The sequence below is a fragment of the Perca fluviatilis genome, chromosome 23, assembly GCF_010015445.1.
Source record: "Perca fluviatilis chromosome 23, GENO_Pfluv_1.0, whole genome shotgun sequence".
Lineage (NCBI taxonomy): Eukaryota > Metazoa > Chordata > Actinopteri > Perciformes > Percidae > Perca > Perca fluviatilis.
Window position 1 is genome coordinate 5,446,581 of NC_053134.1, and position 14,614 is coordinate 5,461,194.

The following is a 14,614-nucleotide window of genomic DNA, read 5'->3' on the forward strand; positions in this document are numbered from 1 at the left end:
AATTCCATGATTTTTCCAAAACTTTCTGGGTCTTCTTATGTTTCCAAAACCTTTCCAGGCCTGGAATTTGCATTTTTCAAATTCCATAACTTTTCCAGGTTTTTTCAAAACGTATGAACCCTGATATTTAAAGTGCTCATATTATGCTGTTGGGCTTTTTCCCTTTCCTTTATTGTGTTATATATCTTTTTTTGTGCACGTTATAGGTTTACAAAGTGAAAAAGCCCAAAGTCCACCCCAAAGGGACTTACCATCTCCAACAGAAAACACTGTTCACCAACTGCTCCAAACAGCTCTATTGTAGTCCAGCCTTTACTTCAGAGACAGACATGGTCACTTTGGAACACACGTTATAACGCTCGCCTAGCTGCTAGCGTGGCACCCCTTTTACTTTTCCCCCAAAAATACTTTTTTTCTTTATAAAAAAAATCACCCACACCCCCCTTAACTCTTTTTTTAAAAAAAAATAATTATTAAACCTATATAAAATCAAAACCCCCCCCCCCTCCTTCTTTTTTTATCAAAAATTTTTTTTTTTCTTACTTTATTTACGCCCCCCCCCCTCTTCTATTCTTCACTAAAAACAAAAAAAAAACAAACCTAAATAAAAACACACAAAAACAACAAAAAATAAAAAAAAAAAAAAAAAAAAAACTAGATAGACCCTCTATACCTCTTTTTAAATCCTTTCCTAATAAAAAAACAAATACCCCCTTCTTTTTTTTTTTTTCTATAATAATTTAACAATACTTTTACCTTCTTTTTTTTTTTTTTTTAATTTTTTTAATATTTTAATTTTCTTCAGGGCACCCCCCCTACTCTGCTTCTGACTGGCTAGTAGTCCTTACCTAGGTACTGTCAGGACACACCCTCATACTCTGCTTCTGACTGGCTAGTAGTCCTTACCTAGGTACTGTCAGGGCACGCCCTCATACTCTGCTTCTGACTGGCTAGTAGTCCTTACCTAGGTACTGTCAGGGCACGCCCTCATACTCTGCTTCTGACTGGCTAGTAGTCCTTACCTAGCTACTGCGCATGTGCGACTCCCAACAAAGATGGAACAGAAGTGAGATGCCTCCCTCTGTAGCTAAAACAGAGAGCTCAACACACAGGGTGAAAAGAGGAGCTGCAGCAATGTGCAGTACAACAAAAATATGGTGTTTTTTGAAAATTAAACCCTATTCTGGTACAACCTCTAAATACAATTATGAACCTGAAAATTAGCATAATATGAGCACTTTAAAACATATTATTACTTATTACTTACTTAAACACCCAAAGACATAGCAGACCAAACGTAAGCTTTTATTTTGAAAAGTAGAAGACAAACGGCACCGGATGGGAGGCTCCAGGCTGAAGCCATACAGTCTTGCATATTTTTGTCAAACTAGTTTGATACGCCAATGTTGCCACATTTTTTCTTTTTTTTGGGCCGGTGGCCCAAATGAGTACATCGGCCGTTCTGGCATTCGCCGGTCCGCCATGTTCACACTCTCAAATAAGAGCCGAGAACATCGTCGTGGCTGACACATTTATCATTTCTCTCTCTGCTTTAAAATCAATGTCAGGGTAAAATTAAAGCTGGAATCTGACTGCTCAGCGCTTCTATGATTGTGTGTCACCAGAACTCTGATCGACGGCACGATTCAGCCATGTGTGCTTTCCCCTCAGTGCCACCGTTCAGGGTTTCTACAGTTTATTCACTGATTCATAACAATAAATCCGTGGTTCCCCCCATCTCGTTTTTTTGCTTCTGACCCCTTAATGCAAAGCAGTCTCCTTGCGACCGCTCCTCAGAAGCTAAATGTCTATGCAGAGTGATTTTCCCTTTTTTAGACTGTTTCATTTGAATAATTTTGAGAGGTAAAGCTGTACAATATTTCACAAGAATTAAGCAAAGATTAGGTAAAAGGTCTTTCCTGTAATTTTCGGACCACCTGGATTCATCTTGTGACCCCTAAGTTGTGAACAACACTTCTTTTACAGGAAAGAGTGTATGAATATTCAATATGTTGCTGGGTTTTATCTTTTTTACTTTATTTTAACCCCAGGTGATGATTTATGATTTAAAGACCGTTGCTTTATTGGTTTTTATCTTTTTTTGTAAAGCACTTTGTAACCTAGTAAAGAAAAGTGACATATGAAGAAAGTTTCTCATATATTATTAAATAACCACTATCTGATATTAAATATTAAAAAGAAGATCAGAGAGTTTATAGAATGTGTCAGTATTTGGATATTCTCTAACAGAGTGACACTGCCATCCCTGGAGCCACGCTGCTAACGTTGCTTAGAAAATACAATAGTTCTAGCACAAGAATTTAGCAAAGAGTTGAAGAGTTGAATTAATTTACATTTGTGGTGAAGCTGCTGTAAATCAAATATCCAACTATGTCAGCATCATTGCTCGGAAAAACAGACAGCAGTCAGTAAACGGAAAACTTCGCTTCTGCACTTTCCGCAGAGACAAGAAATCATTTTTTAATATCGGCACATGAGCGCTGGCTGATATGAAAGTGTTAGCAGCGAGTGTGTGTGGTCGGCGTGATAACCGACTCCATTAAACTCCCCTCCGACAGTGACAACGACACTGATTTAGCTCTGATTGGGCCACGCCAGACGATCACACACACACACACACACACACACACACACACACACACACACACACCTCCATCATCTCCTCTCTCCATGGTCTGTTCACTCTTAATGAGGCAGCTTGATTATGCAACCTGCTGGACTAAATTAAAAAGACCAATTTACAAACCGAGCATGGTGGGCTGGTTCGCCTGATAACACCAGCCTGTGAAATAGAGGTGGCACTCAGGAAACACACACACACACACACACACACACACACACACACACACACACACACACACACACACACACACACACACACACACACACACACACAGCTGTACAGGAGTAAATGTACAAAAAACAGCTCTGCAGGAGAGATTTTTTTATTCTCTGGGACTTTTTTCTTTTTATTTTAACGTGAGAGTTGATAGACAGGAAAGGTGGGAGAGAGATGGGGGATGACACGTAGCAAAGGGGCCGCAGGTCGGATTCGAACCCGGGCCGCTGAAAAGGACTCAGCCAACATGGGGCGCATGCGCTTAACGGGTGAGCTAGAGGCTCCATCGGAAATGTGGCCCTTGCATGGTAATCACATTCCAAAATGTTGAAACTGTAGAGCGGCACATTCTGCACCCAGCTTGCTTGCTTGTTGTGGGTTTCAGAGGCAATAAGGCGGTGACTCATGGAGGGATTTCACCATAGTGTTGGGAAGTTTTGGTTGAGTCTCAGCATGAGTGAGTGACTGGAATTTTTGGTCATGGTTGACCGCAAGAGAAAACTATTGGCGTAAGCTTCAACTTCACCGGAACTTTTTTTTTATTTTTACACAGGATAAAGAATGCCTACTGTCGTTTGGAGGGAGGGATTACCATACCTTGTCATATTTGGCGACTATCTCGGCACGCTCCTGGTCAAGTTTCACCGTCGCATCCTGATCAGACGCTGGAGAGCAAACAGAGAAAATACGGGGAGATTAATGAGCGTCGACAAGGGCCAATACAAACTCTGAACAGCTGCGTCGCTGTGTTTAATAAGCTGCAAACAGTAGCAAAAAAACATCAGTGCGTTAATTTTCTGGTTATGTAAATCATAGGTGAGCTACACATCATGATGATGGTGTTTTTAGAATGTTAACATTTAACAATGTAATTGTCATGTCATCTTTTGTCATACCAAAGAGACACATTACTTGATTTATAACTTAAACAAATACACATAAATATAAAGTGAATGCTGCTATATACATGCTACTATAAACATCAGCATGTATTTTTTCATACATCTGGTGTGTTAGTTGCTACTATATTCACTTTTATATGACCGTTCTAAATTTTAAAAAGCATGCACAATGTGCAGTTCTTTCCTCAAATATGAAGTAATATCCTTAGTGTTTACAGTAACTTTTAGCTACGAGTCCTGTAATGCAATTCTTGCATAAATTAATGTTATGTGATACTACGTTTTACCCTTTTTTTAATTCTTTAACCTTTATTTAGACAGGTAATCTCATTGAGAGACAGGGTCTCATTCTTAAGAGAGACCTGGTCAAGACACAACGGTAAAATGACAGACAGACAGACCAACAGACAAAAACAAAATAGGACACAACTCATGAAGATTATATAGTTTATAGTAGTATTCTATGCACTAAGAATGCATGTATAAAGGCCTTGGGCCGCCCTACACGTTATTGTAGGCTCAGTTTTATATACAACTTCATTTCATACAATATATGTAGTCGGGGGTCCCTGCTCAGTCTCTCTTTCAGTTAAGGGGTCCTTGGCTTAAGAAATGTTGAAGACCCCTACTATAGGTGGATCATCCTGGACAGCTTCGGTCCCTGCTGTAGCATGTTCCAGGTTAAGGAGAAGGCCTTTTTACCAAAACTGTGTACGGACTGAGGGGATGGAGAGAGAGATGAAGTCCCGAGAGCGTAGGCATGGCAGTACCATTTACATGACATGCAAGTGGATACATTTCATTTCAAACCTTTATTTAAAACTCGGGGCCCCATTGAGGGAGACCCTCATTTTCAATTGGGGGCCGAGTGCACACGGCAAACATTTCAAGAAATAAACAATAACATTTAAAGGGATACGCCACCGTTTGTTGAAATAGGGCTTATCACGGTCTCCCCTAGCTGTAGATAGGTGGGCCAACGCATTTTTTGTGCTTGCATCGTTTTAGTCCGGTGCAACACCGGCAGCGCCGCCGCTGGTTAGCTTAGCGTAGTTAATGGAATCCTATGTTGCCGGTTAGCATGTTATGAGTAAAAGTGAGCCAACAAAAGACAAAAAAACAACCTAATTACTTGCACTGAGACAAAAAATGCATTGGCCCACCTATCTACAGCCAGGGGAGACCATGATAAGAACTATTTCAACAAACGGTGGCGTATTCCTTTAAGTCACAACAGATATATAAACTATCAAATAAAGCAGACACAAGAAGATACACAGAAGTCACTAATCAAGGCCTTAAATTGACTGAATAAATAAGTGGGCTGCAGTCCAAGAATGGATTACAAGTTATGATGCTGCTCCATATAAACAACTGAGTTTTTATTGGGTACACAGGTATTAGTAAACGACTTAGCATGCTATGTTAGCATTCATCTGAAATCTCATTCATTCATCGCAATCAGTCATTACTTTTAGAGAAGCCTGTGGAGATTTATTTTACTGTTGGACAGGTTAAAAGTTATGGCAGTCAATCCGACAAGTGAGGAGATTATTCCCAAGTGTTGCATCAACATTATGACAGACATTGCCACCGCTAAGATTCACGCTGCTGACATTGGCATGACTAAAACAAAAACACAACCTCCACATCTTTAACACAGACTATGGGTGAATGGATGTAGGCCAGTAGCTTTACTTCAAAAGTAAGAAAATGGAGTGAAAAACTGGCCAATCGCGTGCTTTGAAGGGCTTCCTGTAAGTGTTCTGAGGTGTTAAAAGCTGCTGTTGCTTCTCGCTGCACACGCATCAGATCGTTCTGTCATCACAGACATGCTTTGTGTAACTCCAACTCTCCGTCAGTGTGCCAGGAGCTGACGTGGAGCGCACACACACACACACACACACACACTTCATACCAGTCAGAGAAAGCTTAGTGAGGCCAGCATGTCAGCCTAACCTCAGCCTGGGAGAATAAGGTGTGTGTGTGCGTGAGTGTGTGTCTATATGAAGAGTGACAAGAGGTCAGTGTGCCAGGAGCTGATGTGGAACACACACACACACACACACACACACACACACACACACACACACACACACACACACACAAACACACACACACACACACAAAAACACACAAAAACAAACACACACACACACACACACACACAAACACAAAAAAAATGAAGCAGGCTGACAAATTTTAAGAGCCCTTTAAACTTTGGCAGCTGTTGTGACAGAGAGACGTACAGCTTTTCGCACCAAAACTTCCCTGTGTTTGCTGAGCCACATTGTGCGAGTGTAAATGTGTTTATCGTTGTTGCTACACACTCTGATAACACACAAACACAACAAGCACACACCTCTTACCTCTAAATCAGCATTTCCCACACACATACACACATTTCCTGATTTAGCCAACCATTAGAGGCTCCAAAACATCGGATGTGTGTGAACAAAGTTGGCACACACCTTATTAAGTGGGGTCATGTTGTGTTTATGTTGAATATAGAGTGCGGCACGTAGTAACGGAGGCGTATAATGAATCATACGCACTGAGAGGAGAAGCAGCCGGCTGAACGAGACACTACACATATACAAATATCACAATAAACACCCTGAGGAGGATGAAATATTTACATGGTACCTTTTTTCAACAGTACAATATCCTGCCTCAGTACAAATCTGTCTTTAATAATCACATTTTAAGGAGAATTCCAATTTATTCCAATTTGGATCTTCTTTTCGTTTAATTCCTATTTGCTGACATGCTATACAGTATGTAAAACGTTTTGCTGGATGTTAATTTATTCATCCACGCAGTTGGCATGAGGATATAACACCTTACAATTGGCTCTTTTACAGTGTTTCCTAGTTCATTAAACTGGATTTGTGCATGAGAGACAATGATTGAGATAATATATTTATTACAGTGATCTTAGTGCATTTAAAGGGATAGTTTGTATCTTTTGAAGTGGGGTTGTACGAGGTACTTATCCATAGTCAGTCAATCTGTTAGTTTTGTTTGTTCCTAACCCTTTAAAACACCAAAGTCAAACAATAAAACTAACTAACCGATGGAGGCGATGGAGAGTAGGGTGGGACATTCCTCTACCATCCTAGGAAACGCAAATTTACGTCCAACAGCAGGACATTGCTTAGCTTCCGTGTCGGTACTCCTGCTTGCTTCTCCAAACTGGGGGCGTGCCGACCGCCATCTACTGTCGGTAACACACTGACTACGGAGAAGTAGTGCCTAAATAACTCTCTCTCTCTCTGCATGTTTACCCTTTACGTTAAAACAGTATTCCCTTGAGATTTCGACCATGCTGAAAGTGATACAAACCTAACCTAGTATGGTTGCCTTTGTTTTCATATACTGTAAATTAGGATTTAAGTATGAAGATGAACATACAGCAAATTCTTTGCTCTAAGTAAGCATACAGTACGCATATAAACAAAACTGGACCACTTGAAAAATGCAGAGTTTAGGCTTAACTGTTCAAAAAGCATCCTGTTAGAAGAATTTTGGTAAACTTTTTAAAAAACAAATTCGCACATCCAACAAGTCTTCTGTGGCGGTGCACTGGAAAACATCACAGACTTGGAAAAAAGGAAGAATTTCGGTAACAGTAATACTTCTTGCTCATAAATGGGATGCTTTATAATGCCATTCCACTAAAGACACTGACTTCTATAGCTATAAACAGCTTTAATCTCAAAAATACTGGCTTCGGCCTTCACATTGTTCAAATCTTAGCAGTTGGGTAGTCCAGCTAATTCCTTTCTTTTTGAATTTTTTTCAGCCAGCAACAGGAAGTATTTAACTCTAGTCATTCTCCGACTTCCTCTCTGGGTCTCAGGGGTTCGACGGGAGCAACTGGAATTCCAAAACGCTCCGAACAAACATGCTCCTTATTGAGCCGGCTGGCATTTTTATGACAGGATGGTGTGTGTCAGTGAAAGGCATGTCGCTGTAGGCTGCCAAGAGCACACACAGTGGGAGAAGACATTGGGGGTGGGGGGAGTCCATACACAACAGGGCAAACTGTCTGGGGCAAATAAACAAATACAGTAAAGCCTTTTTTTTTTTTTACTGGGAATTCCACCCCCGGTGGCCCTGCGGTTCCCATAGTGAGAGGGAGAAGAATTGGGGAGGAAATGGGATTCGGCCTTTTCTTTGCACTGAAGCTTAGCCTTAATTCTGAACCCCTACAGCCATATTAGTATTCCACAGTGGCCTGAACTTAAGCTAAATGCAATTAGACCCCTTTTCATGCTTCAAGGATCACATTGGCATCCGTGACGGAGATTGTGGGGCGTGCGTATGTTTTTATTTGTGGCCGAGGACTCTCTCCTTGGACTTGTAGTGGGTCCAGAGTGTTTATAGCCAATAGTGAAGGACCCCTTTGTGAATTAAAGTTCACACTGTGGTTTATTTTAGTGGCTCATGTGCCCCCAAAGAGGACTTGTCTACACTGGACACAGGAGGTTAAAAGTAGTGGAAGGTTTAAATTTTCTCAGTAAATTGGGTACTTTCTCGAGAATCCAATTTCAGGGCAATTAAACTTTCCCTAATTCGACAGTTGCATGTGCCCTGATCCCAGAAAACACTGGTCGTAAGAGAAAAACTCCAGAAAAAGCCCGGCACAAAACCTTTTATTTAGGTCGGTCGGTTGGGCGTTAGGTCCGTTAGTCAGTCGACCCACCACTTTGGTCGGGATAGAAATATGGAAATTATTGGATGGGCTGTCATGAAATTGTGTTCAGATATTCATGGTACCCAGAAGATGAATCCTATCGACTTTGGCGTTCAAATCAATTCAACCAAATTATATGTTAAACTAATGTTTGACTTGATTTTTTAAAGAAAAAAATGTATTCCAGATTAAATCAAAGAAGAAAATTTGGATCGTGCAACAAGGCAGGCCTTTGTCTCTAACTGGGATGTTTTGGGACTGATTGGTGAGATTTCTGTGGATGAAGTACACAGAGTGATACACTGGTTAGAGCCAATGAGGTTTAACCATGTATCCAGCTAATTTAAATAGCTCACGTTTCTGTATTGTGTTAATACTTACCTTCATTTAATAGTGTATGTGGCGTTTTCTTTTGCGACATACAAATGTTCCACCAAAACAAGTTCCTTCCTGAGACTATTTTGCAGAGCCACGGTCTCTGCGACTGGAGCTTAGCACCGCTCGAGACAACTGTGATTGGTTTAAAGAAATGCAAACAACCCAGAGCATTTTTTTCTTCTAGCCAGGAATGTATGTGTGGAGGAGCCAGACCTTACTCCACAGCGCTGTGGAGATAGGTCTGGCAATGAGAGACTAGGCCAATACTAACTCAAATGGAATGAAATGAAATTCTTAGATAGATTTTGAGAAACATCACAACATTAGACATCACTTGAAGTAGAAATAGAGGTTGCACAAATGTGGATTAACCAACAAAACTACAAGTCCAAACATCTGATTATCAAATAGGATCTGAGGTGTATTATTCTATTATTCCTTTAAAAAACAACCTCTCTTCCATGTCATCCTGCTTATCCGAGGCTAGAAACCCCGCCCCCCACTCAGCTGACCTTCCACCTCCCCCGCTCTGAGCTGCCTGTCAGTCCCCAGCGGCGAGGTTGATGTCCCCCCAGCTAACTGTCCCTGTCGCCTGGCCAGCTGGACGCTGCCCTGTCCCTCCCTGCTCTGCTCTTCATGCTGCATTCAGGTCACGTGGGAATTTACTGTGAGCATGGAGGGCAACGCATTCTCATGAACGGGTCCGAATGATATAGTACGAAAATGTATGCACACCAAAGCGTAAGGTGGTCTGCATGGTGATCCGCCGTATCAGCGGTAGTTGGTGGTTCAGTTAATCCGAGAACAGGTGACTTTGAGTCGGGTACAGAGCACCGCGAGCTGCTGGTCGTTTCGGCGGACATTACTGTTAAGTTTAGGCGACAAAAAGTGAGCGTTACGTGTCCAAGAAAGTTTACTTTAGGCACCAAAACAACTAACTTTAGGGAAAATATCGTGGTTTTGGATTAAAACACTCCCAAGGAACATGCATTTCAAAGTCTTTTGTTTTCCCCAGGAAGCGAACTTCGCTCCCTGGCTTTAAAGACCTAATTTTATGACCCACCCATCCACCCAGACCTCCTCCCTACGCGGCCAGGGTCAGGGTTAGGGTTAGACAGCAGCAGTCATTGGGGTGAATACAGCAAACAAATGCTTACAAAATTTGAACATTTGGTTCATGAGAACAGTCTGCTGAGGGCTAAAAGAGTCCCCAAATGTTCAGGCATGAGAAATCATCTGAAACCGTCACGAGACGTCAAGAATTCAGGAAGTTAGGTGCAACTTCCCTCAGCAGGGGTTTACCACTTCACCACATCAGGTGACGCGGATGCTGTTCTCACGCTGCACGTTGGGTTTTATTTTTATCCAGCAGCTTTTAAACCAACTGTCTGTGCCATGTTTTCACTTGTCTCACTCATCAACAGCAAAGTGAATATAATAATGTGTTACTGCGCATTCATTGATTCGTTCATTGTTTTTAAGACACAGTATTGTTTTTAAGAGGTAGTATTGTCTGTACGGTCATGTGTCCTTCCTTCATGTCCTAAGATGTCTTACGTTGATTTCATGTCGATTTTAGAATGGTTTCTCGGTTATGTTTGTATAGTGAAGCAACAGACTGCAGCACTATGCCCAAGACACATCTCCCCTCGTGGGCAATAAAGTGTATTCTATTCTATTTTATTCTATTCAGATTTGTTTTAGTGGAAAAATGTTGACAAAGACTAGGGGTGCATGATGTATCGACTCAATATCGTTATCACGATATGCTATATTATATCGAAAATGTGCGATAAGTATGCAATATTTTGTCAAGCCCGCTTGAAACGCTATAATGATCATCATTTCATTGGCCAGTTACCGTGCCACTTGCACGTTAGTGCACGTCAGTGCATGGGTCCGCTACATGACAAACCCTATGGAGTGTACCACGTGAGGTGTGTGCATATTTCAACAGAGTTACAGTCTAAGTGAAGAAATGGATAGAGACAAAAAAACGGAACCAATCAGAGAAGGGAAAGAAAAGAAAGGACCTAAAGAGAGCGCGAAGGGAGTGAGTGGAGCAAAAGAAAGAACACAAAAGTAAGAAAATTAGAGTTGCTCAGGTAGAAGACGAAATAACAGAGTTTGGAGTCCGGAAATATTGAATATTTTTCATCCACGACCGACCTGTGGTCCAGCCGCACTACGGAGCCGCACATAAGTCTCAGTGTGCACTATATTGTTGTGAATCTATTTTGATGCCTTTTCCCATAACTTTTGTAATTTTACACGTTTAAAAATATCGAAATTAATATCGATATCGCAATATTCATAATAGATATCGCAATATCACATTTTGTCAATATCGTGCAAAGACAAAAAAGACAAACGTGTAGAAAATTATGCTTGTAATATATCTGTCCAATATTTATTTATATTTTTTTCTTTTGGACAGGAAGTGGGGTGTATTTGTTTCTCATGATCATTGCGGTCCATTTGTAGCGCTGACAACGAACAACACAACATAATCACAGCCTTCCTTGTTTCCTCTGCTCTCCTGAAGCCCTCTTTTGGCTGCTGTAATGAGCCCTCTTTATGTAAGGGGAGTCATTTCAGCTCTTTTCTCCACTGCTACCATGGTTTTCTGTATCTCTCGCCCGCTCACAGATGCTCTCTGCACGGGAAGAGCATATACAACGATAAAAATAACAGTAATAATAGTGGAGAGGTTGACTGGAGACATTACTTGGTCCAGCTGTGGTGTGTTCAGGGCCCCCACATGATCACCACACTCACACATTCAGAGCACCGTGGTGTCCAATTGTCCACTATGTGGTAACGAAAAGTGCAGAAGAAATTAATCAATAAAGCCATACAGTGCCTTGCGAAAGTATTCGGCCCCCTTGAACTTTTCGACCTTTTGCCACATTTCAGGCCTCAAACATAAAGATATAAAACTGTAATTTTTTGTGAAGAATCAACAACAAGTGGGACACAATCATGAAGTGGAACGAAATTTATTGGATATTTCAAACCTTTTAAACAAATAAAAAACTGAAATATTGGGCGTGCAAAATTATTCAGCCCCCTTAAGTTAATACTTTGTAGCGCCACCTTTTGCTGCGATTACAGCTGTAAGTTCGCGGGGTATGTCTCTATCAGTTTTGCACATCGAGACTGACATTTTTGCCCATTCCTCCTTGCAAAACCGCTCGAGCTCAGTGAGGTTGGATGGAGAGCGTTTGTGAACAGCAGTTTTCAGTTCTTTCCACAGATTCTCGATTGGATTCAGGTCTGGACTTTGACTTGGCCATTCTAACACCTGGATATGTTTATTTGTGAACCATTCCATTGTAGATTTTGCTTTATGTTTTGGATCATTGTCTTGTTGGAAGACAAATCTCCGTCCCAGTCTCAGGTCTTTTGCAGACTCCATCAGGTTTTCTTCCAGAATGGTCCTGTATTTGGCTCCATCCATCTTCCCATCAATTTTAACCATCTTCCCTGTCCCTGCTGAAGAAAAGCAGGCCCAAACCATGATGCTGCCACCACCATGTTTGACAGTGGGGATGGTGTGTTCAGGGTGATGAGCTGTGTTGCTTTTACGCCAAACATAACGTTTTGCATTGTTGCCAAAAAGCACCTTCTTCCACATGTTTGGTGTGTCTCCCAGGTGGCTTTTGGCAAACTTTAAACAACACTTTTTATGGATATCTTTAAGAAATGGCTTTCTTCTTGCCACTCTTCCATAAAGGCCAGATTTGTGCAGTATACGACTGATTGTTGTCCTATGGACAGAGTCTCCCACCTCAGCTGTAGATCTCTGCAGTTCATCCAGAGTGATCATGGGCCTCTTGGCTGCATCTCTGATCAGTCTTCTCATTGTATGAGCTGAAAGTTTAGAGGGACGGCCGGGTCTTCGCGATTTGTAGTGGTCTGATACTCCTTCCATTTCAATATTATCGCTTGCACAGTGCTCCTTGGGATGTTTAAAGCTTGGGAAATCTTTTTGTATCCAAATCCGGCTTTAAACTTCTCCACAACAGTATCTCCGGACCTGCCTGGTGTGTTCCTTGTTCTTCATGATGCTCTGCTATACACGGACCTCTGAGACTATCACAGAACAGATGCATTTATACGGAGACTTGATTACACACAGCTGCGGATTCTATTTATCATCATTAGTCATTTAGGTCAACATTGGATCATTCAGAGATCCTCACTGAACTTCTGGGAGAGTTTGCTGCACTGAAAGTAAAGGGGCTGAATAATTTTGCCGCACCCACTTTTTCAGTTTTTTATTTGTTAAAAAAGTTTGAAATAGCCAATGAATTTCATTCCACTTCATAATTGGGACCCACTTGTTGTTGATTCTTCACAAAAAATTACAGTTTTATATCTTTATGTTTGAGGCCTGAAATGTGGCAAAAGATCGAAACGTTCAAGGGGGCCGAATACTTTCGCAAGGCACTGTATGTAATGATTTCCCAATATGCTGCAATCAATATCATGGTAGGTTCTCTTGTGGCATTTAAAAAGCACATGTTTTTATTTAAATGTATGGGTTTTGAATGCTGTGCTGTAAATGAACAGATTTTGTAGTCATTTTCAATTTCAAGATTTCTGTTAAACAGAATTTGCCCAGATTTGTGTTTCTTAGATTTCCAGTGAGTTAACTAACGCGCAGGTGGAAGTTTTACTGCACACATTATAACTCGTTTTAGCCTTTTGTCAATTGATGAATGGGCTTGTATTAGTTTTCTAGGCTCAAACTATGAATTTTGCACACTTTCTTTAGACAGGACATTACACTTTTGTTTTCCACGCCCAGACTGCACTTTTGCATAAATTTTTCTAAGTTGTCTATAAAACCTGAAAGCACAGAGCAGCAAAATGTAATGGGAAAAGTAATCAAATCTGGACCTTCCTTGGCGATACTCAGCTCTAATGTTGTTAAATTATTGTATCATGGGTTTCCCTTCCCTTTCCCTATTTCTTCAATTCAGTTCTAAATTGAACTAAAATCAATGTATCAAACTTAAAACATTTAAATCTGAGCTGCACAACATGAATTGAAACAGATTTGAATATGCTACGTGTGGCATGACAAAACCATTGGAAACGCAGGAGCAATGCTGCTAATTAAAGGACAATTCCGGCGCAAAACGAACCTAGGGGTTAATAACATATGTGTACCAAATCTGTCTGTACACTTATAAAGTTCTCAATGCTTAGGTTTACATGTAGGGACCCTCATTATGCTACCGTTGAAGTGTGGTGCTATTTCGAGCCTTGTTAGTGGTGTAGAAATAGCAATTTACCATCTGCCCCGAAAGCTAGCGTTAGCAGCTAATCACCGGTTTGCGGTAGCTTGTTTAAAGCTAGAGACGCATTCGATTAGCATGAAAACAGATCCCAGAGAACGTACGTCCGACTCGGTACACATACGTTATTAACCCCTATAGGTTCATTTTGCGCCAGAATTGTCCTTTAAAGTAAAACTGAAACATGTAGCATCTTTGAATAAAATGAACCTCTTCGCGCGCACACACACACACACACACACACACACACACACACACACACACACACACACACACACACACACACACACACACACACACACACACACACACACACTTCAGAACAGACAACTGATGAGTCAGTACTTTACAGGACACTATTACGTGTTATTACCGTGCTTCCAAAAACAACCATCTGTCTCTCCTAGTCTGTATTTCCAACCCGCACTCGACCACATTAGCATGCTAACATGTGGCACCCACAAGTAAG

The 14,614-nt window shown here is 41.2% G+C and overlaps 1 protein-coding gene across 4 annotated transcripts in view; it reads right to left on the minus strand.

The window, feature by feature from the left end:
• Window positions 1–14,614, minus strand: part of usp6nl (USP6 N-terminal like) — a 126,454-nt gene that overhangs the window by 44,526 nt on the left and 67,314 nt on the right. For all 4 annotated transcript variants that reach the window (XM_039791342.1, XM_039791344.1, XM_039791341.1 and 1 more), the window contains one exon: window positions 3,458–3,525. In XM_039791342.1, the coding sequence (XP_039647276.1) occupies window positions 3,458–3,525 (68 nt within the window). The remainder of the gene's footprint in view (window positions 1–3,457; window positions 3,526–14,614) is intronic.